The 26273-nt window shown below is 43.1% G+C and overlaps 1 protein-coding gene across 1 annotated transcript; it reads right to left on the bottom strand.

The window, feature by feature from the left end:
- Positions 1 to 5210: 5210 nt before the first annotated feature.
- LOC117462537 (leucine-rich repeat-containing protein 52-like) lies at positions 5211 to 24741 on the bottom strand. The gene is made up of 2 exons (XM_034104806.2): positions 23740 to 24741; positions 5211 to 7755 (listed from the first exon to the last, which is right to left on the bottom strand). The coding sequence occupies exons 1-2, from the start codon at positions 24386 to 24388 to the stop codon at positions 7448 to 7450; spliced, it is 957 nt and encodes a 318-aa protein (XP_033960697.1). The 5' UTR covers positions 24389 to 24741; the 3' UTR covers positions 5211 to 7447.
- Positions 24742 to 26273: the final 1532 nt, after the last annotated feature.

The following is a 26273-nucleotide window of genomic DNA, read 5'->3' as shown; positions in this document are numbered from 1 at the left end:
TGCTGTCATGATCTTTAGAACCAAAGAAGATAAATGTCTTAAATGTCCTGATTTTAAATTGTCTGATATTAATCTTAGTGTCTGTAATAAGTTAAAATATCTTGGACACTTTATTACAGAACAAATGACAGATGATGAAGATATTTATAGGCAATGCCGCATGATGTATGCACAAGCAAACATTCTCCTACGTAAGTTTGGTGCGTGTGCAGACGGAGTGAAGATGTCTCTGCTCAGAGCATGTTGCACACCGCTCTAAACGGCACATTTGTGGTCAAACTACAGAAAAGCAAGTTTACGGAAACTTCAAGTCGCTGATAAAGATGCCATGAGAATATTGCTGAAGAGACCTCGATGGTCGAGTGCAAGTGAAATGTGTGTGGCTGCAGGAGTCAATACTCTACAAGCTGTTTTAAGAAATCTCATGTATAAATGTATTTGCCGGCTTAATGACTCTGATAATGAAATCCTCTTGTCCTTATCGAACATAAGGTTTAGTACTACACGCTACCAATCGCAGCTGTGGAGACATTGATAGTTGTCTCTTTGTAGGACACTGATTTAAATTATTCTTAAACTATGAATTCTTTTTATGCTGTGTATGTAATTTATCTATGTAATGTCTTGTCTTTTATCTGGACCCTGAGTCTGTAATAAAGTTTTCATTCATTCATTCACTCATAGGAAAATGAAAGACCTTTTCGTGCTCCACGATAGTTTGAGCACAAATACCCTGGACCAATATGCAGAGCCCTGTCTCAGTTTGAAATATCATTGTGCTGTTTTCAATTGGAGCTTAGTGTGAGTAAGCATCTCGTTATCTCACTTCTGCAGACAGCTCTATTGGATTACCATAATCGTGAACCATGGGCACCCAGAATACACTAACGTACAATGCATTTCAGTTGTGTGTGTGTGTTTGCTTTTTCACTTGTGGGGGGGGGGGGGGGGTTTGCATTTGTGCTGTTATACCTGTATCTGTGAGCTAACAAGGACCCAATAAAGACTATGTCCTTGACTTTGATGCTAATTAGACACCAGCTACCCTTCTAAATACCCAGAGAGCAAAAGTGGAAACACATACATTCAAAGAGCATGAAGAGAGGTCAAGCAAGAAGAAAAGCAAAGCAATTGTGACACAAAAGGACATAACATCGTCTCTCAAATGACCTTTTACTGCGGGTGAAGGATACAGAGTTGGCAGGCCCCTGAGCCTGTGTGTAGAAATGCAACAGCTGTTTCAACAGGAGTGTCCTTCTCTCTGCAGAGTGGATGCAGGGGCTTACTCCTCATCATCAATCAATAGCCACTTGAGCAGAGTGTGTCAATGTCTAGTCCAAAAAATGGACATACAGTATGCAACATACATTATTTCTGGTTATAATGTAATATGATAATGATGGACATGGTGAGGGAAATAAAACTGGAGAAAACCAATGCAAATTCTTTCATGAAAATAAGGCAATGTCCCTACTTTCTGTCCCTCTTTCTGTGCTTTAGTGTGGGCCAAACCAGGAGATTATACATGATATGTTTACAAATTGTAAGCATAGGAAATATTTTTAACTTAATAATAACTTGCAGCAGTTTCTGTTCCAGCTTTTTGACGTTGGATTTGGCAGACAGTAATTTGGTGCTGTCATCCATATGTGGCAGGGATTAATGATGACATTTTCTTGCAATAACTGAAACCCAGGCTGCCTTTTCCCTAGCACTAGTGTCTGAAAAATATGTCCCATATTTCTAACTTTGGTGTGAGTAATACCACTGCTCTGTGACAAAAGGATTTTCTTCCTATTTTGTGTGTCTGTGGGAACGAGCGTGTTTGGTAGTAGATGTTTCAGAAGGCTATTATGGTCCGTTAGTTCCGCGCTCACTTCATGTCACATATCCAATCTGCGGGCCTTTTACAGTTTGCCTTCGTCCCAGCAGATGCACACAATGATGCACACATCCACAGGCAGGACACACACCTGCAGAAGCTTCTGCCAGTAGCTGTGTGAATGTCCTTGTTTATTCACCAAACTGGCTGACAGTCAGAGATGTGGTGTTAATGTGACCCAACCAGCTGAGTTCATCTCTGTCCTGAAGCTCATCCTGACCACTGCCTCAGCATGTTTGGTGGTAAGTGATGGGGAACAGAGAAGTGAACACACATCCATTCTCAGGCACAACGATATCTCCATTAGAACCACTGTATTTCAACTTTAAACAATAGCATTACATTTTGGGAAATATGTTTTCTTGCCAAGAGTGAGATTTTCTGACAACCTTTTGCTAGAGCAAGCTAGATGTTCCCAGTTGGTATGCTATGCTAAGCTAACTCGCGGCTACATTTGGCTTCATAACATTTCAACTTCAATGGAACAAGGAATACTACAATGCAACGCTATGCTTCTTTGTTGAAGCAAATAATACAGTCAAAATACAGTTGGGTGCCTGCTAGCCGTTTCCTTTGGCTTTTAGGATTTTAGCTTAGCTAATAAGCTACTGGCTGAAGCTTCAGAACTACAGGCATCAAAGCTAACAAGCATTAATCCCAAAATGTGTACCTTTTTTTAATTGAATTTGTTTTAGTTTTGATGTAGGAAGGTGTAGTTCTCGTTTGTGTTGGTAGCGTTAGTGAGTACAGATCATTTATTTTCAAAGCTTTTGCAGAGTCAAATGGAGTCAGAGGTGACTCGTGTTGCAGTCCATTATGGAGGCAGAACTGATGCTTTTGTCTCATGCATGCTTGTGCCTTAATATGTTCTGTATTTGCAACGTGGGTGTGTCGGAAGTGCAAATCCATTGAGTATATTATTCAGCTGATATAGGCCTACAGTACCACCAAGTGCCCATATGAAAACAAGTGAGTCAATAGTGAGCGTCTTCAGAGCCAAGTGTTTGCTTGCATGGTACACAAGAACTATGCACATGTTTATGACTTGGCATTCCATCTTCCTCACTGTGCTGACATGTATTAGGGCAGCCAGCTCTCCAATTTCCTGGCCGCACCCTTACCCTTGCCTATGGCATCACATGGCCTAATCAGTCAGTTTAGCAGAATGTAATGCACCCTCACAGTTGAGACTATATGTGCATGCGTTGAATGTAGATACATGCACTACACAAATCTCAGTACACATGCAGATGAATCAATATATTTTACTGAATGAAGCCATGCAAATGTTACACCCAATGCCCAAGATCCAACTCGCCACCCTCCCTCTGGAACTCACTCCCACAACCCATCAGAGACTGACCTCACCACCTTCAAAAAACTTACATAAACTCACCTCTTCAATCTGGCTTTTAATGTGTGATTGTTTTTGTATTATTTGACTTTAACTATATATATGTATTTGTTGTTCTTTTCTTTTCACTATTATCTGTAAAGCGCCTTTGAGCACCTGTAAAAGCGCTAACAAAATGAATCTATTTTTATTATATGTTCAGAGGTATCTCAGCACACGGCAACTAACATGAGTAGATCGGTCACTATCTTGGATTGACACTTTGGCATCCAATTACGTATGTCCTGCTAACAAGTGTGCTTAGGATGGTCCATGCAATGCATACTGCCATGAGTCAAGATCACTCCCTTATATGACGAGGGAGTGCAATCAAACAGAGACAGACCCACCCTCCTGACCGTATGCTGACATGCATCAGCAGCAGTGTATTGGAACATGGTTTACCCTTTACAGCAGGGGTGTAAAACGCAATTTAATCGCGGGCCACATTAGCATTATGGTTGCACTCAAAGGGCCGGTTGTAACTATATAAATAAAATATACATATATAAATATATAATTATATAAAATAATGTATTATGTTACATTATTGCCGCTGAATTGGATTATTATCGGATACGTTTGAAAGCAGAAGTCCAGGGCAAATAATTGCAAGTCTCTTCAGTGCGCATGTCACAAAACGAGATGCATTATGGGACATGTAGTTTATGGGCAACCTGCTTCTGTAAAGTGGCATGTAACCGTATTATATTATATTCTTTGCATGCTCTTGCGGGCCACATAAAATGAAGTCGAGGGCCGGATTTGGCCCCCGGGCCTTGAGTTTGACACCCCTGCTTTACAGGAACAACTTCACAATAGACATTTATCAGCAAATATGTGGACCTTTCATTGCAGGAGCAGCACTGGCATGTGAAGACAATGAGACAATGGGCCCCTGGGCACAGACATGCACCGTCCTCACCATGTGTCTTACATAAGAGCAAGACAACAACGTTATAGTGGATAATTAGCTTTTTTTGTTTTTTGTTGTGTTTCTTTGTGGTTTTTATATATATTCATGTAAATGTGTGTCTGTCTGAAGTCAGTTTGTGTCTCTTTATAGTAGTTTTGTGTCCCTTTGTTGTCCTTTTGTATCTCTGTGTAGTTATTTTGTGTGTCTGTGTAGTTATTTTGTGTCTCTTTTTTGTCATTTTGCGTCAAGATTTTTTTTAAGCAGTTTTGTGTCTCTTTGTAATCATTTTGTCTTTTTAGGCAACTTGGCTTGCCCCTGTGCCCGGGCGACCCGTTCAGTGAGCACTGCAGGTGAAATGAATACCTTAAATGATGCATGAGACCAGGGCCCTGAAACCTGAGCATCTAAATGGGATTCGACCATCAATCATTTTATTGATTACACCGGTTGTTTTTGGGAAGTTATAGATCAAATGGTTTGAAAAGGGTCTATAATGAGCAAAGCACATAATTAACTTTGCGTTTGACGCTGACACTCAACCACCCAAAACCAGCATGCTTAGTATGTTGTTATATCGTTAATACCAATAACTTTGTATATGAAATTGATTCTGGACAAATCCCTCTAATATGCATACAGTACGAGTGCCAGTAAATTTCTTCGGTGGTATTGCAGATCACATTAAAGAAAGACAACAGATTGTGTGGAGTCAGAGTTCACATGAACCATTATCATTATTAGCATAATGCCAAACTAATAGCCGTTTTTTAACAGACATTTCAAATTTGTAAAATAAATGCATAGGGGATGCCAATAACAATATGGCTCACAAAACATGTAAGTGTTCCAGTGAGCCATGGCATTGTGGCTTTAAACCAGCATGCCCTGAAATTGAAGAAGCTAAATGGAATTCGGCCGTCATTTATTTTATTAGCTACACCTGTGCTTTTCTCACTGATGTCAAGATGCCCTCTGTGAAAATTATGAGTAACCTATATTTTCATACATTCAATCATCTGTACACTTTCATAATAAAACTTTAATAAAATGTGCACAACATAAAATGAGCGGAAAACAGCTTGTTCAAACATTGTGGAAGGATACCCTTCTTCTCAGATACCTTATAAGTCCATTTTGTTCCTAAATCAGGTATAATGATAATATATTCCGAGACACAACTGAGATACAGCACACATACATTGGAGCAGCTATTTGTTCCCCCAGTAAAACAAGGACTCCTCATCCTGCCCCTTCCTTGATAACAGTTGATAACAGTCGAGTCAGGGGAACAGACAGTGGTACAGACAGTAGAATTAGTCTCAAATGTTAACACTTCAAAGTATCCTTTTTCGTTCTTTAATGATTGAATTAGAGCTTATACACACCTCGTAAGGCTGTGTGGTGCATCAACAGTGCATGCAGAAACAGAGAGGACACTGAACTCAAACCAGTCAGCCAACAAAGAGAGAATGAAGTGGAAATCAATTATCACACCCTCCTATTGACTTGCCATCTAGCGGGGCCCACTGCCAAACCAGACCTCAGCAGTTGGCTCATGTCAACTTCACAAACAGATCTTCAACACAAATGCCTCAACTGCAGTTTTTTTCAGAGTAGATGAGAGAGGTAAACTATCAGTTTAGAACTGCAGCCCACTGGACCAATAAGGGAAAGGCTCAGTTCTGCAAAAGCTCAATCAAACATGCACGATACACATTAGTGTGTACGTCATTGGGCACAAATGTATTCATTTACACACAAATGTATTCCTTTACACACGAATGCTTCTCCTCAAACATATGAGTAGAAAGATCACATCACATAAAATGTCACATATGGGGTTGTAAAGTCACAATTCTCTTGTTGCCATTATCGAGGTCCACTGGAGATTATTTTGAATATCTTTATGGTATAAGGGATTAGCTAGGGTCTAGAAATAGATTGTCATTAATTTTTGTCAGGTGTTTCCACCCAATTTGTAACGTTGTAGATATAAACAAATTGTACAACATTGACATTCTTGTTTTTAAGTAGCTGAAAATATCATGGTCAGAGTTAGTCTCTGATGATTACTGTCAGGGGCAGTTCTAGGGGGGGGGCAGTGCCCCCGTAACGCTGACTTTGGACCCCCCTGTGGCCCCCCTGAAAATGAAAGTTTATGATTAAACGATTTGTTGGCTGACGGAATGGCGCGGAACTAACGTTATTTGTCATTCTAGTCGGACCCATTAGAGCGTAAAAACTGTAACTATAAGTATCTGAAATAAATATGTGTACCAATAACTGTATTGCATTGTTTTCTTATGCGCATTTACTTCATACTGTCTTTGTCTTTTTCGTTCTACATTTATTGTGCCCCTCTCAGAAAATAACTGGCCCCAGCCTGGCCCCCCCCAGTCAAATTGATCTAGAACCGCCACTGCTTACTGTTGTTCTTCGATGGGTAGCTAGACACATTTTGGGCATTCTCGACAAGAGTTAGATCAGATGATTGATACCACTTCCATTTGTTCTTTGAATTTGAACCTATAGCCTGCAGCCGGTAAGCTTAGCTTTGCACAATGTCCTGAAAGAACGGGAAACAGCTAGCTTAGCTCTGTTAAAAAGGTAACAAAATACAACTACTAGCACCTCTGAAACTGTAAACAAGTATCTTGTTTTTTGAGTTCTCTGATCAAACTCAGTGTGTCTCCAATGCTGTTCGACGTCCGTCTGGAAAGGCTGCCAGCTAACAAGCATTGTTGCTTTGCCTTTTCTCTGTTAAATTAAGATCATCTGATGACTAAAATCCTAACTGGTAACATACAGTTAAAAACGATCAAAAGTCAATTGATGAGAGAAAGGTGAATGGTACTAATCTTCTCTGACTCTTAGCAACAAAGCTAAAGCATTCGGTCACAGTCAGACCAGCTAGCTGCTTCCAAGATAACCAGCTTATTGGCTCTATCCCTGTAAAAAATTACAAAGTAATAAATAAATACTACATAGTCATACATTTGCATATGCGGTCAGTAATAACCAGGACCTAGAGAGCTCCACAATGGCAGCCAGAGAGTGTTACATCACCCGAAAGCCCACTCCAAATGTGAAGAATGACATTCCGATTCTCTGTTGAATCCTTTCTTTTCTCTTTCAGGGCGGAGCCTGTTAAACAGACTCAGTTTGACTGAAGTGTAATAAAACTTCACATACAGTCCTGGAAGTAGTCACGAGGCACTGTGGGAAATCCTAAATTGGAAGAGTGGGAATAAATGTTTTAAACAGTATGTGACATTTTCAAATTCCCGTTGCCATGGTCTCTCCTGTCACCGAGTTCTTCCTCATCTTCCGGGTCCAGCTGCTCCTCTTTTTTCTTGACGTAGCGCTCATAGAGCACCATAATGACGCCCATCACCCAGGCCGACACGGTGCCAGCAGCAAAGATGACAAAGCCGATGACAAAAAAGAAAAGGTAGTCCCAGGAGCCCAGGGTCTGGTGACATAACGTCCGTAGCTGGATGCCCACCTCACCAAGACGACGGCCCTGCATGTCAGCAGGTGAGCCGCACACCGTCTGGCCCTCATCTGTCAAACAGAAACACATCAAGGAGGAATGATTAAGGACTCATCATGGCTCAAAAGAGTACATCAACATATTTGGTTTGGAAATACAATGCTTGTTCTGGAATACATGAGACAAATTTGTATTTTTCTATAATGGCTTTACAATTGACATCATTTTAAGTCCACACACAACTGCACATTATTTTCGTCTATAAAGTATATAGGTTTTTTCTTCTGTATAGCATGCCATTGCCAACACATGCTTAATTCATTTTTAAGCCCCTCAAGAGTTGGTTCAAAATAGTAACTATTTCTATATATCTTTTAATATTCCGATGTATCTTTCTTTAAACAGTTTGTATGTTTCCCTCAATCTTCGTTCATATGTCCAGCGACAGGTGTCAATTCAGCTTGTTACATGCACACAATCTTGTGAGTCATGTATTGGCAACAAAACTACTTGGTTAGGTTTGGAAAAAGATCCAGGTCTGAGTTAAAGCATTTATAGAAGTGGCATTACTTTAGTACAGAAGTCATGTGACAGAGGTCTCCTGGGTCAAAGTCCAGCCAATAAACCAACCCATCCACCCCAACCTCCTAGCCTGAATAATTCCAACTAAATAAGCAACAGACAAAATCTAAGTGTGGGAATCCTTAGTTATATTTTGTTAAGAATGTAATACTCAAAAGCTATTCAATTCATTGGGTCTTTAATTGACACTGACGGCAAGATAGCCCAATTGGTGTTGCCCCGCCCATTTTTAACTAGTTAAACAAACAAAGAACAAATACACAAGTACATCATTCTTTCATGTGAAATACTGAGAACTGTTTAAATGTTGGAACAAATGTATTATTCATAAAGGACCCTGTCACTCAGAGTAAGAAGATAAAGATATTTTCAGGACCTTTAAAGAACATTTATCAGCGTGCCAGTCCAGATTGAAAGTTTTAGCTGATAGGGAAGATGCCTGAGTAGAAGTAATGACCTAGAATAAATATTTTGTCTAAAGAACAATAATTATGAGAGAGGGGTCGGTTTACAACCCAGTCTCACGGCATTTCGTGTTATAGTCACGACATGTAATCTATTGATTCGTGTTCACCAACACGATTTCCCCCTTTTTTTCGTCTCACACAGAACGATTTTAAAAGCAATGTATTTCTATTGGTAGTGTGTTTCGTGCCTGCACCACGTCTTTTTGTCCGTTCGGGTCTTGGAAGACCGAAAGCTGTGTGGTTCATAACAACATGTTCTTACTCAATATTAAGCCACGATTATTGTTTTTATTTTAAATGGTATAATGTCGGACTTTTTTTGCCATCCGTGAGGAAAATAAATGGGGCTCAGAGCCCAAGAATACTGAAATCTGTATTTTTTTCCTTCTAATTTGTTATTATTTTCTAAATAACACACTGTTATGTACTCAACAATAACACACAATTATCCTTGTTTTTATTTATTTGTTTAATTCTATAATCTCTGGCTTTTTTGCCATCTGTCAGGAACTGAATTTCAAAATAAAATAACCGGAAACAGATACACTCCCACTGAACTGATTACCCAAGATCCTCAGCTATGGTCGAAGCTCGGTGAATGGATTGTTTAGCCGCAATGCACGTTGGGATATGGTGTTAATGCGAAAAACATTTAAAAAAAGAAAATAATACTTTAATCCGAGTGTTTCTCTTTGGAAGTCATCACATAACGGCATTGTAATACACGGTTCGGCTGCATTAAATATTACATCTGCCGTAGTTATTTATTTGTAGAGCCCTGATGAGAAGACTTCTGGACAAACTTGAAGAACTGCCACGGAAACTGAATACGTGACGTGGATCATAAATATATCAACAATTAAACAACATCTTCAATTTCTCTTCACAAAATACGTCTCCTTGCAGTATCAACACTAATTCGGCTGACTTTTATATTTCATCCAATTGGTAGCTAGGTTATTATTTACACCATAACGGTGCACAGCTGATAGAAAAGGACTTGTAGTTTTTAAAGATATTACTGATTTTCTTTGAATATAAGAATGTAAATACTGAGTTGAGAGAATAGTCAGGGGATTTGGGTGATGGGAGACACACCTATGGATTCAGAATGTCAATAGCTTATCATTAAATGACGGATATGCCTTTCTGTCTGTTTTACAAATCAGATATTAATGTGTAGAAGTAAAACATGTGAAATAATATAGCAATATGCTGTAAAATTATGTAAAAAAATTAATAAAACTACACATCTTCAGATGTTATACATACATAAGTATCCTACACAATAATAAAAAGTTATTATGGCATTCTATGCTTGTGTGTACCGCCTAGTGGTTAAAGCACGTTATTTAAAAAAAAAAATGATGTTATATTTGATGAAAAAAATATTAAGAGTACAAGGTCAATGATAGAAATATAGAATGTAAAACATCAAGAAGATTTTGTAAGTGATCTCTACAATAAAACAGTTTAGTGCCGGATGTACAAAGATATTAATAGGAGGATGTGCAAAACAGGAAAACTAATTAACCTTTATTTAAACATTAAAGAATACTTTAGGTTAAGGTCTTCTTTTAAATAAGAACAAATCTTTGGGGGTATCTACAGATAGATATTAAGCCTAACAAAGTACTTAAAGAGCCTGCGACAGCATCCCAACAACTGTTGTGCAATGAAATATTGGGCTACTAGTAATCTCGAACCATCAGTTTAAAAAAGAAAAAGCGATACCGTTCCGTTAAATATCAATAATTTCGAACATCGCGGGGAAATTCCTTCGACTCATTTTGAAGTTTTGGGGGAAGCCGGAAGTGACGTCAATGCGGGAACGCTTCACTGTGCGGCGAGAGAGCCAAACATGGACAAAGTGTGTTGTCATGCGTAGAAATGGTGAATTACTGAGATTAGGCACGTTAATAACGTTTTAATGAAGTTGACTACAGTATATTCATATTCGTCAGTGCTTTCATGTCAATTCGGCGAACATAAACATAAACATCGTGGTGAAGATGATGATTACATTAGGATTAAAAATCGGGAGTGAGAGCTGCTGAATTTCCTCCCGTCGGATGTGATATAAAAACAAATCGATTATTTTTGTAGTTGTAAACTCAAGTGGATGAAACTACATTTATTAGTGCTTTCATGTCAATGCGGCGAACATATGATACATTAAATGATCGTGAGGATGATGATTAAAAATCGTTTGTTTGAGCCGGTCTGCATTTCCTGATGAGAAAACAAACCGATGCTTTTTGTAGTTGTAGTACACCAACATGGATTAAACGTGTGTTTTTTTACCACAATGTTGGGGAAATTAATGGATAAAATGCACGGATTATTATTATTATTATTATTATTATTCCCACTCCGATCGGGACACTAGGTCCACCGTTTCCCCGCAGCGAGGCTCCCCCCGTTGACAGTTTACGTGGGCTGGGTGCAGTGGCGGACTGGCCATCGGGACGAATCCCGATGGGCCTGTACCGAAGTGGGTCGGTCGGATAAGTCACTAGCACATCCCCCATAGGCGGCGCGTGAGGCTCAGGTTTGGGAAGGCTAAATAACTTCTTTTACCTGACGCTGCCCGCCTCCGGCGTCTATAGAAAAGAGATCAACTCAGTGTGCGGAGTTTAAATCTCTCAAGTCATATTACAGGATAAAGGAAATACAGTTTAAACTGCCGTATGCAGAGAAGATGCGTCGCACTTATCATTCATATTACATCATCAATCAGATCATCGATCATATAATATCATAATATATAATATATTTCCTGATCTGAGTCAGCTGAGCCGTATCTGGCCGTGCAACACTCACAGTGTCACATACTGTATGCAGAAGTATTATTTTAAGCAACACATTATGTTGACGAAACACTCGAGACAAATGTAATTAAAGTCAGATCCACTCGTGTCTTAGACGTGAACGCGCTCTCAGCTGGAGAGAGAAACCCTGGCTTGATTTACCGAGTTGATAACCAGCGTCGTAGGACCGCTTAGCGAGATCTCGTTTGTTAGTTTGTTGTTGTTAGTTTGTTTGCTACTCAAACATATCCAGCAGGGTCTGTTGAACTGGCTTCGTAGTACAGGGCACAGGTGGCTAGCAGCGCTAAGGTCAAAGACACAGACATTATAAATTATATTTGTATTTTACCAGGATGCAGTGACACAAATATTTACATATTTACATTTACTATCTACAGCACCCGCCGCCCCTGACATCCCCCACTCCCCCTGTTGACAATTTACTAGCGGTACCGAAGTGGGCCGGTCGAGAGTCCCGGGATGATTTTTAGTCCCATTCCACCACTGGCTACATGACCGTATGATCCCCCATATTGAAGCACCTCATTCCTAAACTTCTAACAGATATCATACAACATAAACCGATCCTTCAGCCTCATATGAGCTCTCAGACACGTTCAACATTAACCTGTCATCGCTGTCTGAGCTTGCTGCTGTGTGCGCCGTCGTGCGTTTACATGCAGAAGCTGGGATCCTGAACGGTGCAGCTGGAGCGCTGTGCCCGCAACGTCACACATCATTTGGCGGGACTTGGAGAATCCCCGAGCAGATCCAGAAAATTGTCAACATTGAAGGCAGATTAATGGTTATCAAAGTACAAATATCCTAAATCAGTTCAGTAACGGTTTTCAAGGGGACAATATGTACTCAAATTGATGGGTTTGGATGATGGGGGAAACTCGTGTCACAGGCTCTTTAAGGTCTAATATATTGCTTTCCTGCTCTGTTAACTATGTTGAAGCACTTATTTGAACTGATATTATACATACATAATGTATATATATCTATATATATATAGATATATATATATATCGAGGATTAAAAAACTAATGTCACAACAGGACTTAGAAAAGCTTGTCCATGCTTTTATCTTTAGTAGACTTGACTACTGCAATAGTGTATTCACAGGGCTGACAAAAAAATCCATCAGAAAGCTGCAGCTGATTCAGAACGCCGCTGTACGTACGTGTCCTCACTAACATTAAAAGAGTGGATCACATCAGTCCGGTTCTGAAATCTTTACATTGGCTTCCAGTCGGCCAAATAATTGATTGATGAAGTACTATTGCTAGTTTTTAAATCATTACATGGTTTGGGACCAGGGTCGGCGTCATGGGGGGTCATTCGCGGGCCATGCCCCCCCAAATGAGTCACTGTGCCCCCCCAACGCAGGGCGGCCAAGCCTTGCCACTTTGCCGTTTTTTTTTTAATCATATAGGCTAAGTGAAAACGTTTCCATTAAAAGTTTTTTGTGTGAAATAAATCAGAAATAAAGAATACAAATAGAAAACACAGCCTGAGGTGTGCTCAGGTGCTGCTCTCTAGTAGTGGCCTATGTCCATATATTTCTGTTTTGGTGGTCGTGCCACAACCGTGCATGTATGCACAAGTCATAGGTGCGCTATACAATAGCACTACACTCCTGCAATGTGTGTGAAATACAATAGACTTTACAGCATGTTTTTTTTTAATTGAAGTTGCGTTGGTGTTTGTGTGTTGGTTGTTGATGGCAGTGTGTGCCCCCCCGTGGTAAATGATTGCCCCCCCATTCGATTTGTTCTAGAGCCGACCCTGTTTGGGACCAAAGTATATTGTTGATCTCCTACATAATTACGAGCCATCAAGGTGCCTCAGGTCTTCTGGGACGGGTCTGCTATCGGTTCCGAGAGTAAAAACAAAACATGGAGGCAGCATTCAGCTGTTATGCCCCGACAAGCTGGAACAAACTACCCAAATCATGCACGTCCGCAGAAACGCTTACTATTTTTAAATCGAGACTAAAAACATATCTCTTTGCCGCTGCTTTTAATTGAGCTGCTCATATTCGCACGACAGTATGCCTTTTAAACATGTATTGTATACCTGTGGTGTTTATTTTTTATTATCTTTGCTTTGTAATGCCTGTTGTAAAATGCCATTATATAATGTGTTTTTTGTATTTATTCCTAAAAAGTATTTTAATTTATTTTGTAAAGCACTTACAGAAAAGTGCTATTGCCTTGCCATATGAATTATACTCTTATGTATGTAGTATAAGAAATGTGCAGAATATGACAGTTTAATGGTGGAGGTACACACATATAGCCGAACTCCTCCATCGCTACACCCCAGCCAGAGCCTTAAGGTCGGCTGACCAGCTTCTGCTGGTAGTGCCCAAGACCAGGCTCAAAACCCGAGGGCACCGAGCATTCACAGCATGCGGGCCCTAGGCTCTGGAACACTCTGCCCCTCCACGTGAGGTCGGCCCAGACATTAGGGGTTTTTAAATCAACACTTAAAACTCACTTCTTCTCTCTGGCCTTCTAGCCTTTTCTTATCAAGCTCCACTTTTGTGGAATCAGCTTCCAGTTTGTGTTCTGGCGGCAGACAGCCTATCCGTTTTAAGAGTACGCTTAAGACCTTCCTTTTGATAAAGCTTATAGTTGATAAAATAACCTAATGAGACGGCTTTGACGCAGATACGCTGTGTCTCTTCACCTACATTTTGGTTCTTGCTCTTTCACTTAAATCCTAAAAACTTGGATCTTATATTTAAAACTAAGGTTATTACAACGCTTTCTATTTTCTCTTTATCCATAACCTTTTCCCTCTATGACCTCACAAGGTTTTATTAGAGGGGAACGCCGGGTTACGTATTGTAACCCTTGTCATATTAGCACAGGCGGAGCCCTCTACTGGACTCTATGGGTACTACCTTATCATGCAAGCATTCACCTACTGAGATTTCTATAGACGTAGCCGGCCCCGGGGCGGGCCTACCTGAATGCCTGCGCATCTCACTTCCGTATAAAAGGAGGCCTCGCCTCCTGACCATCATCCTTCACCACTCTTCAGCGAGCGGTATAGGACAGACAGTGCCCCAGGGTAGAGGGCTCCGCCTGTGCTAATATGTCAAGGGTTACAATACGTAACCCAGGCGTTATATCTCTCACAGGCTCGATGTATGCACGCACTGTCGTCCAGCACACCGTTCCACCTCACTGTCCCTGACCAGCTTTAGCAGCCGCTGCGCCTCACTCACCTCTCCCTCGGTTGTAACCGTGGAGAAGTCCAGGCTGCGGCCGATAGAGCACACCCTGACGCGCTTGCCTCGCAAAAAAGTGTGCTCGAAAACAGTGCTGAGGGCTCCCCTGCGTCCGCCTATAGGCAGACAGGGAAAGTCCGCAGCTGTATGGGTTCACTATGCACCCTCTCTCCTGAGTCCCTAAAGAGCACGGGGAGAGCGCAAGTGTCCCCACACTCAGACACTGACCCTGTGCAGAGTGTGTACAGACTATAGTATGGAGGGCTCTCCCCCTCATGCCCCCAGGCAGGCGAGGGGAGCCCTTTAGCCCTGTAAGGGCCCAAAGCGCATTACGTCACCCCCGCGACCCTCCAGGAGTCCGGAGAAACGTAAGCGCATTTACGCCCGGGGAGGGGGTCAGATGCCCACTGACCCCTCCCTCCTCACCAGTCCTGTGTTGCCCCAGCAAGCACAGACGCTGAGAAAGAGCCAGACATATCCAAGAGATAACACTTTATGAAGAGACCTGGCGTTGACCAAGACGCCGCCGTGCATATATCCTCCACACTCACGCCGTTGAATAAAGCTGTCGACACAGCCACAGCTCGTGTGGAGTGCGCACGGACCCCCGTGTGACAGGCTCTCCCTGCCTGCTCGTAGGCGTGTGCAATGCCTCCGCAAAGCCAGCCTGCCAGGCGTTTCTTGGACAGAGCTTTTCCAGTCACCTCGCCCCCGAAGCACACAAACAGCTGTTCAGTGCGTCTCAGGGTAGCTGTGCGCTCTACATAACATGCTAACGCACGCACCGGGCAGAGGAGGTGTAATTTAGCTTCCCTGGCCCCACCATGGGGTGGAAGACTAAATCCCCCCAACCGAATATCCCTCGACCTGAACGCACTCCTTAGGCTCTTGGGCACAAAGGAGGGGTTCGGTCTGAGTGTCGCCCCGCTCCGGTCACCCCGAATCAGTAAACAGCTCGGGTGCACCGACAGAGCGGTTAACTCGGACACTCTTTTGGCTGACGTTAAGGCAAGTAGCAACGCTGTCTTCCACGACAGTGCTTTCAGGGAGGAGAGCTCTAGAGGCTCAAATGGTTCTGTGACCAGAGCCTCGAGCACCAGCGGCAGGTCCCACTGTGGGGTGGAGGCGCGCACTACTGGGCGCAGCCTCCTGACCCCCTGTAAAAACCTCAACATCAGTGGATGAGAAAAGGCTGACCTGCCGTTGAATCCCTCATGACAGGAAGAAATGGCTGCTGCATACACTTTACAGTAGAATGAGCAAGTCCTCTGTCCACCAATAACTGTAAAAAGGACAAAATAGAGCCCAACTCACAATATAGGGGCTCTATTCTCCGCTCCTCACACCATCGCTGGAATCCTAGCCACTTTGGCCTGTAACAGGCTGTGGTGGATCCAGCTCTAGCTGCCTGGATAGACTGAATAACGCTGTCAGACAATCCACCCTGTCTCAGCCTGTCCCTCTCAGGAGCCAAGCCTAGAGAGGACGGCCCGGAGTGGGTAACGCTCCGATTGCACCTGCCTCTTGAGACATCGCCCCCCAGAACTGGGGAATCGCCCAGGGCTGGCCCACCTTCATCTGTGTCATCTCTGAGTACCACGGAGCCCCGACGCGATCTGGCGCTACCAGAATGACTGCCAGACGTTCTCGCCTCACTCTCCCCAGGAGGGGGAGAATGAGACGCAGCGGTGGAAAGGCGTATAGCAGCTTCCTTGGCCATGGCTCGTATGCAAACGCATCCACCCCTAAAGGCGGGTCGTCGCTCAGGGCCATGGAGAACCGCAGGGCACAGTGGCTGTTGCGCCGGCTGGCGAACAGATCCACTTCCCCTCTATAGAGTGGCGAAGTCCCTCTCCTTCCGGTGGACCTCCATGGGACCTTATTTTGAAAAAATTATGTATTGAAGTCAATGGAGAGAGAAAGATTATCTTTCGATCTCGTTTGAATTGTGCCACAAATTACACATATGATGTTTGTCAATTTAAAATATAATTTTGCAAGTCAAAAAAAAAAAATGTGTCGTAAAACTGTGAAGTAACACATTTGTTTGTGTGAAACGCTCAATGAACTACATCTCTGGTCTCGCAGAACAACACACGCCACCAAGATGGCCGTCACTACTGTCTTGTCAACAAAACGATTGACGACCCTCACTATCACCACAATGAAACACGTCCAGAAGAATGTCATGCAAAGCTGCCTGCCTTCCTTTGATTCTCTCTGAACTGCCTGGTCTTTTTAATGTTTAATGTCAACCATTTGTGCAGATAGCATGAAGTAGAAAAGATCGGCGATCGCCGATGCTAGCGTTAGCATTTCTCCTCCGGGCTTAAATGGTGTATTATAAAATGATCACACCGGTGACAGTACTCTTCAAAGGGTTCACGAAATATGACTACTACTCTTACTGTTTAACATTCTGGGTTACTTAATGTTACTTCATATTAAGGCTAATACAAATAACAAGGCTGTAATGCTAACTAACGTGCTAGCTACTAGCTAGGTAGCTAACTTGATCCAGCCACTCCTGGTCCTCTCATCAGACGGGAAGCGAAACAACGAGCAAGACCCTATAGGCGCATTCACACCGCAGTACTTTTCCCACAAAGGTTCATGCGAACTTAGTTCATGAGAACTCTTTAGTTCTCATGAACTAAGTACAGATCGCGTTCACACCGGAAAAAGTCCCTGGGGGAGGATTAGGCAAATGAAGCCGCTGACGTCACTTCTTCTTCTTCTGCTTTGGGTTTACTGGCAGGCCGCAAACCACTTCACGGCGTTTACTGCCGCCCAAAGTCCCCGGCCGGAAGTCCCCGGAGTTGGAGACTGGCTTCAGTAGAAGCTGCTGGGACTCCCAGCAGCTTCTACTGAAGCCTTCCGAGTAAATCGCCAGAACGCCGACACCTCCTCATCTCCACCGCTCCCATGTTTTATTTTGTGTTGCCATAAGTTAGTCTCTCTGCGTTTCTGCGCTGGGCTAATGCTAATGCGAGTATAATAAAATGACGGCTTCACAAATCTTTTTGGGAGTTTTACGGGACGTGGTTTGCAATCCGCCCAGCCAATCAGAAATATAGCTCTTTTCTCACAAAAGAGCCGCTAAAAAGGTTCGCATGAACTCATTTTAGTACCGGCTCTTTTTGGTGTGAACGCGATCATGAACTAAGTTCGCATGAACCTTTGTGGGAAAAGTACCGCAGTGTGAATGCGCCTAATGTGCACTAGCATAACAACGCTGCCTTCATTATCGGAATAGTACATAGCTTTAGGAGCTTCATGTGAACAACACTCTTGAGTTATGCAGCATTGAATTACAAAAAAAAAAAAATCATGGATGAATTATTCAAACTCCTTTCTCCCCCACAGGATTAGAGAGTGACTTTGTGTGTGCCTGAAACTGCAGATAATAAGGTTCCCTATCATCAGGCACACCGGGTACCACTATGACTAAGATGTGAAATCCAAAATCCCTAATGAAAACGTGGAGTTCCTTCTCTTTCAGAAAAAAGACAGAAGATACAATTTTAAAAGGTATATCTGTCAAACACACCACAGGATGTATGTTGATTCTGTGGCAGCTGACGAGGGAAAAATAATCCTGAAGCCTGGCTGAGTCCTCCCTGCGAACCAACAGAAACACAGCAACACAACACAGTGTTGCACTGTTTTTAATTAGCTTCTGGTTTTTCAAAGCTTTTGTGCAAGAAGGAAGTCCCACCGGGAGACTTCAAAAGAAGTTTGTGCATAGGGAACAGTTTTTCTGTAACCGTGTTTCTACCCCAACAGCCTTGAAATATGTATCCTGATTTTCATATTTTCCTAGGAGCGTTGGTCTGTGCATACGCAGACCAAATTTAAACTGTAACATTTGTAGAATCGTATTGAGGAGTTCTGCTTGACTCTCTGTCCTCTGCAAAATGCATTGGGAAAATGTGTAGGTGACGGCATCATTTGGTCATTTTTATCAGCTAAAGTAACTAATAATGAATGACCTTATATTGGTAGATTTTTCATATTTCATATGTGTCAATTTCAATGTTTTTAAACTGGTTGTAAATATCTGTATTGTTAGTGTTTAGGTTTTGGTCAAGTTAGCATACTACCAATTGCAGTGACACTTTTTATCTCACATGTTCATCCATTAATTCCAATAATGTTTATCTTTTGCTTTTCGCTAACTGTTTCAGCCAGACCCTTCAGTATTTTAACCAGTTTCGCTTAATTTACGATAGTTCAATTAACTGTTTATTCATTCATTTTGGCCAAAGACTGTTTAAAATATGGACAAAGTGTCCTTGATGTTACCCTCCTGAATAGTGTGATGACAACTTCTGAAGCAATGGAGACGAAACTCAGAGAGACAAAGGGAGAGCTGGAACTTTGATGGCAAGCACTGATGTTTTATTTGGAGTTGCGGCTGGAGAATTCACAAGACGTGCTGCAAGCCACGAGGTGACAGCGGTCGTAAAACCAATTCTGAAGATCTCTTCTGCAGTTTGTGGTGTTAACTAGTTCAGAGTGTAATAATCAACATCGTCATCAGCGAGACTAAACAAATATGGACCCTGAATCTAACTAGAGCTGTCGTACATAGAAGATAATGTGTGCCGGGAACCTACGTTCCTAAAAAGAAGGGCCTCTAGATGTCCCTGAACAATAAATTACCTCATGGCGGCTTGTGCTCGGTCATAAACTGGCAACAACAATGTGCCCAAGCTGCCCCCCCTAAAGAGAGATAGCAGCAATACCCAAGGTCGTAGACCTATGCCATGGGAAAGGAGAAAATTATGAATTGTGTCAAAGGTTAAATACCTAACAAAATGATTCCCCAACAAATAGCCGTTGTGAATCTCAAAGTGTTTGGCTCCAGCAGTCGACATCTTGAAAGTGCTAACTCCGCCTAAGTCTTGGCCTATCCAAAAGTTGGCAAAGAGGTCATACTTGCTGTTGGATCAACTCAACAGATCAACTCCAACTTCGTTGAAGCAGAGCTGACAGCTAGTGGCTAGTGATCGATGGTGGCACGCACCTGTCACTTAAAGCAGCCACATATTAGAATGGTGCAGAAAGGAGTCTCTGAAATGATTTAGCATTTTACCACTTCCAAGTCCCCTCGACTCAAAGTCAGATTTTTTTTTTAATGAGATTACCATGTCGAATAAAATGTGTAGGGATCCTAAAAATGTGTTTGCAACAGATCTTATGTTATGCAATATTCCAAAATCCCATTGCTTTGTGTCGAAGAAGCCCTTGCGATGCTAACTTAGTTAGCAAAAGTTAGCAAATATATATAACAAAATCTATAATTTAGGGCTTGATATCAATTAAACGGGTTATTTGTTAAAAAATGTAGCTTACCTCTGTATAAGACCATGGCAAATTTCCTAACAGGCTGTAAACATGTTTATCTTAATTGTTTATCCTATTTTAGCTGTCTATTTAAACCATCACATTTTAGATAACCATGTCCCACTTCCGCCAGCTTGCTAAATATTTTCCATGCGCTCTCAGTAGCAACACGTGGCGTCAAGGTGTTATGAATGACTCATTCCGGTGGGAGTTGTGCTCTGACAGAGGGCGACAGGGATCACTCCGTAGCTATCAATCAAATCACTCTTAAGTTCATTTCATGGGACGTCAGAAATGTATTTACCCTGATATTCTATTCATTCGGTGCATATATCTGCGCTCTTATCCTCAGACAAGCTCTTCTGCGGCTCACAGATGTGAAAGCAAGTGTGCAGCTGAAGAAGAACACGAGTACAGTCAGCCTCTCTAAGCTCTATCTACCACAGAACATTCAAAGCATCTGATCCTCTCGAAAGCTGCTGCTGTGCACTGTCCACACAATATGCTGTTGGATATAACAAAAACACACACATTCACACTTCCTCTTAGCATACAGTAAAGCCTACACATTCAAAAAACCCTCCACAAGACTTAGCTTCTATGTCTGTCCTTGCACAATAATGTGAGTGTCAATATGTATGTGTGTGCCTGACAGATAGGAAGGAAACCCTTCTGGCTTCACCCCCCCCCCCCCTCCCTCCCTCCCTACCTCCCTCCCTCCCCACCCCGTAAGGGATCGGCATCAAAGAAGAGGGCTTTCCCCTCCCTTCCTTCCCCCATCCCCGCTCTGCTCTATTTCTAGACGCTCTCCTTATATAACAGCTGAAAGAGTGTTAGCCAGGAAGGCGAGACAGAGGAGACTCTGTTGGTTCCTTCCTGAAGCTTTCGCTCTCACTTTCGCTCAGTCGCCTGCTTTCTTGTGTTTCCCCTAAACCAAGTCGACAAGAGAGCGGTGTTGCATGAGCCAGGTGAGAGCCAGAAGAGCGTACATAAGGCTTCCGAGACATAGCTCGCAGCCGAAACACAGCAAAGTACCCTCCTTCTGTTTCCACCCCTCAAGCAATAAAAGTGGGTTTCATCTGGGTCTACATGTGTGACTCAGTGAATGTCTTTTGTGGTTTTCCTCAATTTCTTTTGATTTGAAGAGAGAGAGAGGTACTGCCTGCATGCACAGAAGGAGATGGACAGCCTGTGTGTACATCACAGAGGTGAAGAATGTGTTAGTATCTATGCGTCCGCCTTCTCCCTGGCTGGCAGCTGTCACTGCTGTCACTGTCAGGCTCCACTCCAAATGAAGCGAGACAAAAGGCACCAAGCAAGAGGAAATAGGACAGCTCTTGCTGGACTCGTTTTGGCCTGAGCTGCACATGGACCAATGCGGAACCAGCGTGTGTGTGTGTGTGTGTGTGTGTGTGTGTGTGTGTGTGTGTGTGTGTGTGTGTGTGTGTGTGTGTGTGTGTGTGTGTGTGTGTGGTGTGTGTGTGTGTGTGTGTGTGTGTGTGTGTGTGTGTGTGTGTGTGTGTGTGTGTGTGTGTGTGTGTGTGTGTGTGTGTGTGTGTGTGTGTGAGGGGGGGAGGAAAGCAGGGGATGCCTTTTTAGTAAGCGTGGCAGATGTATTATATCCACGGTGATGGAATTGTGACTCTTGGTCAGTAAGATGCAATATCAATAGCATGGCCTATTGCATATCGTGCCACATCCACACAGAATATCATCTATAATCCGGACAATAATAAAACGAAAGGGGGGGATCAATATTTGATGGTGCACCAGTGATTCATTAATCATACCTTCTGCACGGTATTCCAATAGCTGGACAAAATAGAGATTGATGAATCGTTATGAGATAATGGACGCAGGAGGAATGGCTCCCTGCCTCTGATCCTCTTTCACCCTCTTTGCTATTTGAGTCTGAATGCCGTCACGCTCCACCGTCGTCACCTGCGTCTCTTGTCTCGCTGAAACCTGAGGACTTTGCAGACTTCTCCAACGGCGAGGCGATTACATATGTGACATATGTTCACGCCACACTGCATCTCCAGCAGCGTACATAGTGGACATGAGAATGCTGATGGCATGGTGCTATCTGTTGGCTCAAAGGTGCAGACGTGTGTTTTTAAAGAAACATGATGTGAGCGAGGGAAATTGAAGAGGGCGAGGGAGACTTTAAATGCCATTTTGTTAAGAACTTTAAAGATGCCCTATTATGCTTTTTGGGGTTTTCTCTTTTCCATAGTGTGTTATATAGGTTTGTGTGCCTGCACATGGTCTGCAAAGGCTACACTCCAATAGTTCCCTTCAAAGGGAGTTTCTCACTCCCCCCTGCCTGAAACAACTCTATTCCACTCCTTTGTTTACCTCTGTAACATCGTGACATCACTATGTAGCACTTGCGCTTCTAGCGCTCCAACACACTGTAGGCCTATGTGATAAGCTAATCATTGATAACCAATCAGAGCAGACTGGGCACTGGTTTCAGACAGAGGGTGAAAAGAGGTGCTGCAGCACATGTCACAGTAAAGGCATCAGAATATAAACATAAACCTGGGAATGAGCACAATAGGGATAACATTGATAAGTATTTTCATTTTGTTCAGCAATATCTTTTAAAACCATTATTTTTCTTCATATGTTGCTTTTAATATAATGTTTTTTAGCTATACCGTCCACTGTTGGAACAAACTGCCAACATAATCAAGATTTGCACTGACTGTAGCCAGTATATAAAATAATTGCTTGCTTTTATGCCCCTGACTGAGATGTCACTCTGTTTGATGTTTTGCACTGAACTTAAAAACAAAACGTTTTAATTCAAACTCTTATATTCCACCTATCTATGTATTTTAAAGATTTCTTTGGAAAAATAACATTAACGTAACTTTATTTCTGATATGTCTTTTTCAAGTGTCATTATGTAAGACGCCTGTTTAGGAAATGTGCTAGATGGATACATTTGCCTTGGCTGTGTTTACCTTTCAATAAGGCGCCCTCAGGGGATTCACTTCATTAATGGTTAATACAAGAAAACAATTCAATCATTATACATGTTAAGGTTAAGGATGTGATATGTACTCTGATTCAGGGCCTGTATTACAAACTCCCTGTGTCAACATAGTTTCAGGTTCTTTATCATTGCTGTTGCTGTTTGTTGAATATTTTGCAATTAAAGGATTAAACCAAATACCACATAGATCATAGGGTCAACAGCTTCATCCAGCAAGAAGGAGTATTTTTCATAATCTGCAAACCCAAAAGTTGGACCGATGGTTTATAACTGATAGAGCATTGGTCAAATAAACATAACAACATAAATTAAACCTTACAAACACTATCTTTTATAAGATTTCCAACTATTAAGCGCTGCATTTCTGTACGATAAAGTATGTGATAAATAACTTATCCTCCGGGCTGAATATCGAGGTCATCCACTAAGGCCAATAGTTTACATAACAGAGCATTATCTAATAATTAATAACTGGGGCAGCAGTTATGTGATTGGCTCTCTGGGGCTTTTCAACTTGATACTAAGTAAAAGCAACAGTCAAAGGTCATGTTGTGATTATGTCACCTCACAGGACATTAGAATAAAAGAGAAGTAAAAACCTTGGAACTTGAAGTCTTCCAGGTGCACCCACAGGCACAGGTCCTCGTTCTCGCACTCGCAGCTCCACGGGTTCCCGCTGAGCCCCACGGAACGCAGGGCGGGCAGCGCGATCAGGGAGGTGATGTTCACCACCGTCAGGTTGTTGCGACTCACATCCAGCACCTGCAGGGCAGCGTTATCCACAAAGGCGTCCTGGTGGATCTCCGAGAGCCCCGGGTTGTCGGTCATCCTCAGCATCACCAGGCTCGCCAAGGGCCCGAACGTCCTGTCCTCGATCCGCACCAAGGTGTTGAAGGAGAGATCCAGGTAGGCCAGCTTCCGTAGATTCCCAAACGTGGACTCGGAGATCTCCGTGAGGGAGTTGTTGCTGCAGTCCAGGTACACCAGATCCGAGAGGTAGTTGAGCGCGAGCGGCGGAAGCTCCACGATACGGTTGTTGGAGATGATGAGCTGCCGCGTGGACAGAGGCAAGTTGACCGGGAAGGTGGTCAGGTACTGCCCCGCGCATTGAACCACCAGCTGGTCATCGCACACGCACCGGTCCGGGCAGCCCGGGGTGAGCACCGGGGATGTGATCCCCCCCACGGTGAGGAGGAGCAGAACTAAGAGCCGCAAAGGTTGCGCGCTTGGCTGCGGGGCAAGACGCATGACACCGCCGAGGGCTGCATCCACCCTGTCTGGAGAGAGTCAGGCGCGCTCACATTCTTCATTGATCCTTACCGATGTGTGTGTCTCAGGAATGATTCCCACAAAGGTCAATCCTTGTCCAATCCTCTGTGCGTAAATTGTCTCACTCCATCCTGTCAGTTGGATCCGGCGCGCATCCGATGTCTGGCAACTTGTCAACCACCAGCCTTCAAGCTGTTTCAAAGTTCATTAAGTGATCAGGCTTCTTCCTTCACAACAATAACACTCACACAGCGGACACGCGCGAAACGTCCTCCCGCGCTGCGCTGCTCCTCGCAATGATCACGGTCAGTTCAGTTCTACATGTTTGCCATCCTCTCGCTCTCCGAAACTGAATCCAAATGAGGGGGGGGGGTTGCACTGAGCGGGTGGGGGTGGATATGGGGAGGGGAGGGAATGAGGAGAGGGGGGGGGGGGGGGTGTTGAGTGATCTCACGCGTTGGAGTGTGCTGGAGCGACAGGGGAAGCTCAGGGCAGCAGAGCTAATGGAAGTTAATATGTTTTGAACCCATACTTGGAAACTCGGAAACCTTTTGAAGTAAAGGTGACCTACATGCTCCAGCTGCAGGCACAATGATCAACAACAAGCCTTAGGTGTGTGTTGTATGTATGCGGAAGCTATTGAAAGAGTGTGTACACCTGTGTTGTTAGGCATCAGGTGTGTTTTTGGAGGATGAGAAAACACCCAGGCAGCATATTGGATGAAACCACATGGGCTTTGGGCAGTGATACCAATGTGTTGAGGGGGGGAGGGGTCCCTTTATGACTATCTCCACCATTCAGACCTCTATGTGCATTGTAGCTTTATGTCTGTCACATCACTCACAGGAAACCACCCTGACGAGATGAGATGGGACAGGGTGGTCTCAGGCAGCAGTTGTTTTTTATTCTCCTCTCTCCGGTCTCAGTATGAGTCTATTCTGGGTTCTCTGTGTAGGTGTTGAAGTGCTGAATCAGACTGATGGTGGAGGAGGAGGAGGACAGATGTGCGGTTGATGATCCGTGAATTAAAGTAGTACCCCGAGCCAACAGTTAGAAAACACTCTGCGTACTCTTTTTCTGCACCATTTTTTTTTTGTAATTCCCAAGGTGGAAAGGGAGCAGGAGGACTGCCGGCACATGATGCCTTTTCACACTTGCCATCCTGTGGACTGAACTAATCCGCACAGCTGTTTTGTGTCAGGGATATTCTGTGACTTTATGAGGACATCTAGTGACGAATACCTGGTAGTGTCTTACACTGTGAGCAGCTGCCATGCAGGAACATTCTTACCCTTTTCTCTTTTCTAATGCATGGTTTCAGTTTGACAACAAACGAATTAATCAGGAATATCCAAATGTAGCTCGCTTTTTATTGCGAATATGGAACAATATATTCTTGTTCCTCATAACAAGCATTGGCACACTTATGCTGTTCAGTAAACACACGCAAATACCTTCTACTTAAAGGTGCCCTATTATGCTAATGTTCAGGTTACACACTCTTATTTGGGTCTCTACTGATACATGTCTCCATGCTTTAATGTTCAAAAAGCTCTTTATTTTTCTCATCCTGCCTGTGCTGCAGCACCTCTTTTCACCCTCTGTCTGAAACCAGAGCCCATGCTCTGCTCTGATTGGTTAGCTGGCCGGCTCTGTTGTGATTGGTCAACCAGTTAGAGATGACCCGGCCCTTAGCCTATCACACAATGTATTGAAACGCTAGCCAATTGAAGCGCGAGTGCTATGTCAGTTACGGAAGTAAACAACGGAGTACAATGGAGGTATTTCAGGCAGGGGGGAGTGTGTGGGAGAGAAACTCCCTCTGGAGGGAACACAAGGATTTTAGCCTTTGTAGACCATTTAC

Source organism: Pseudochaenichthys georgianus, chromosome 17 (genome assembly GCF_902827115.2).
Source record: "Pseudochaenichthys georgianus chromosome 17, fPseGeo1.2, whole genome shotgun sequence".
Classification (NCBI taxonomy): domain Eukaryota; kingdom Metazoa; phylum Chordata; class Actinopteri; order Perciformes; family Channichthyidae; genus Pseudochaenichthys; species Pseudochaenichthys georgianus.
This window is presented reverse-complemented; position numbering and strand designations above follow the sequence as displayed.

Excerpts from the sequence above, each read along its gene's own strand:
- LOC117462537 (XM_034104806.2), bottom strand. The coding sequence starts at position 24,388 with ATGCGTCTTGCCCCGCAGCCAAGCGCGCAACCTTTGCGGCTCTTAGTT. Across the intron at positions 7,756-23,739 it reads GGAAGACTTCAAGTTCCAAG|ATGAGGGCCAGACGGTGTGC; the intron begins GTTTTTACTTCT and ends TCTGTTTGACAG.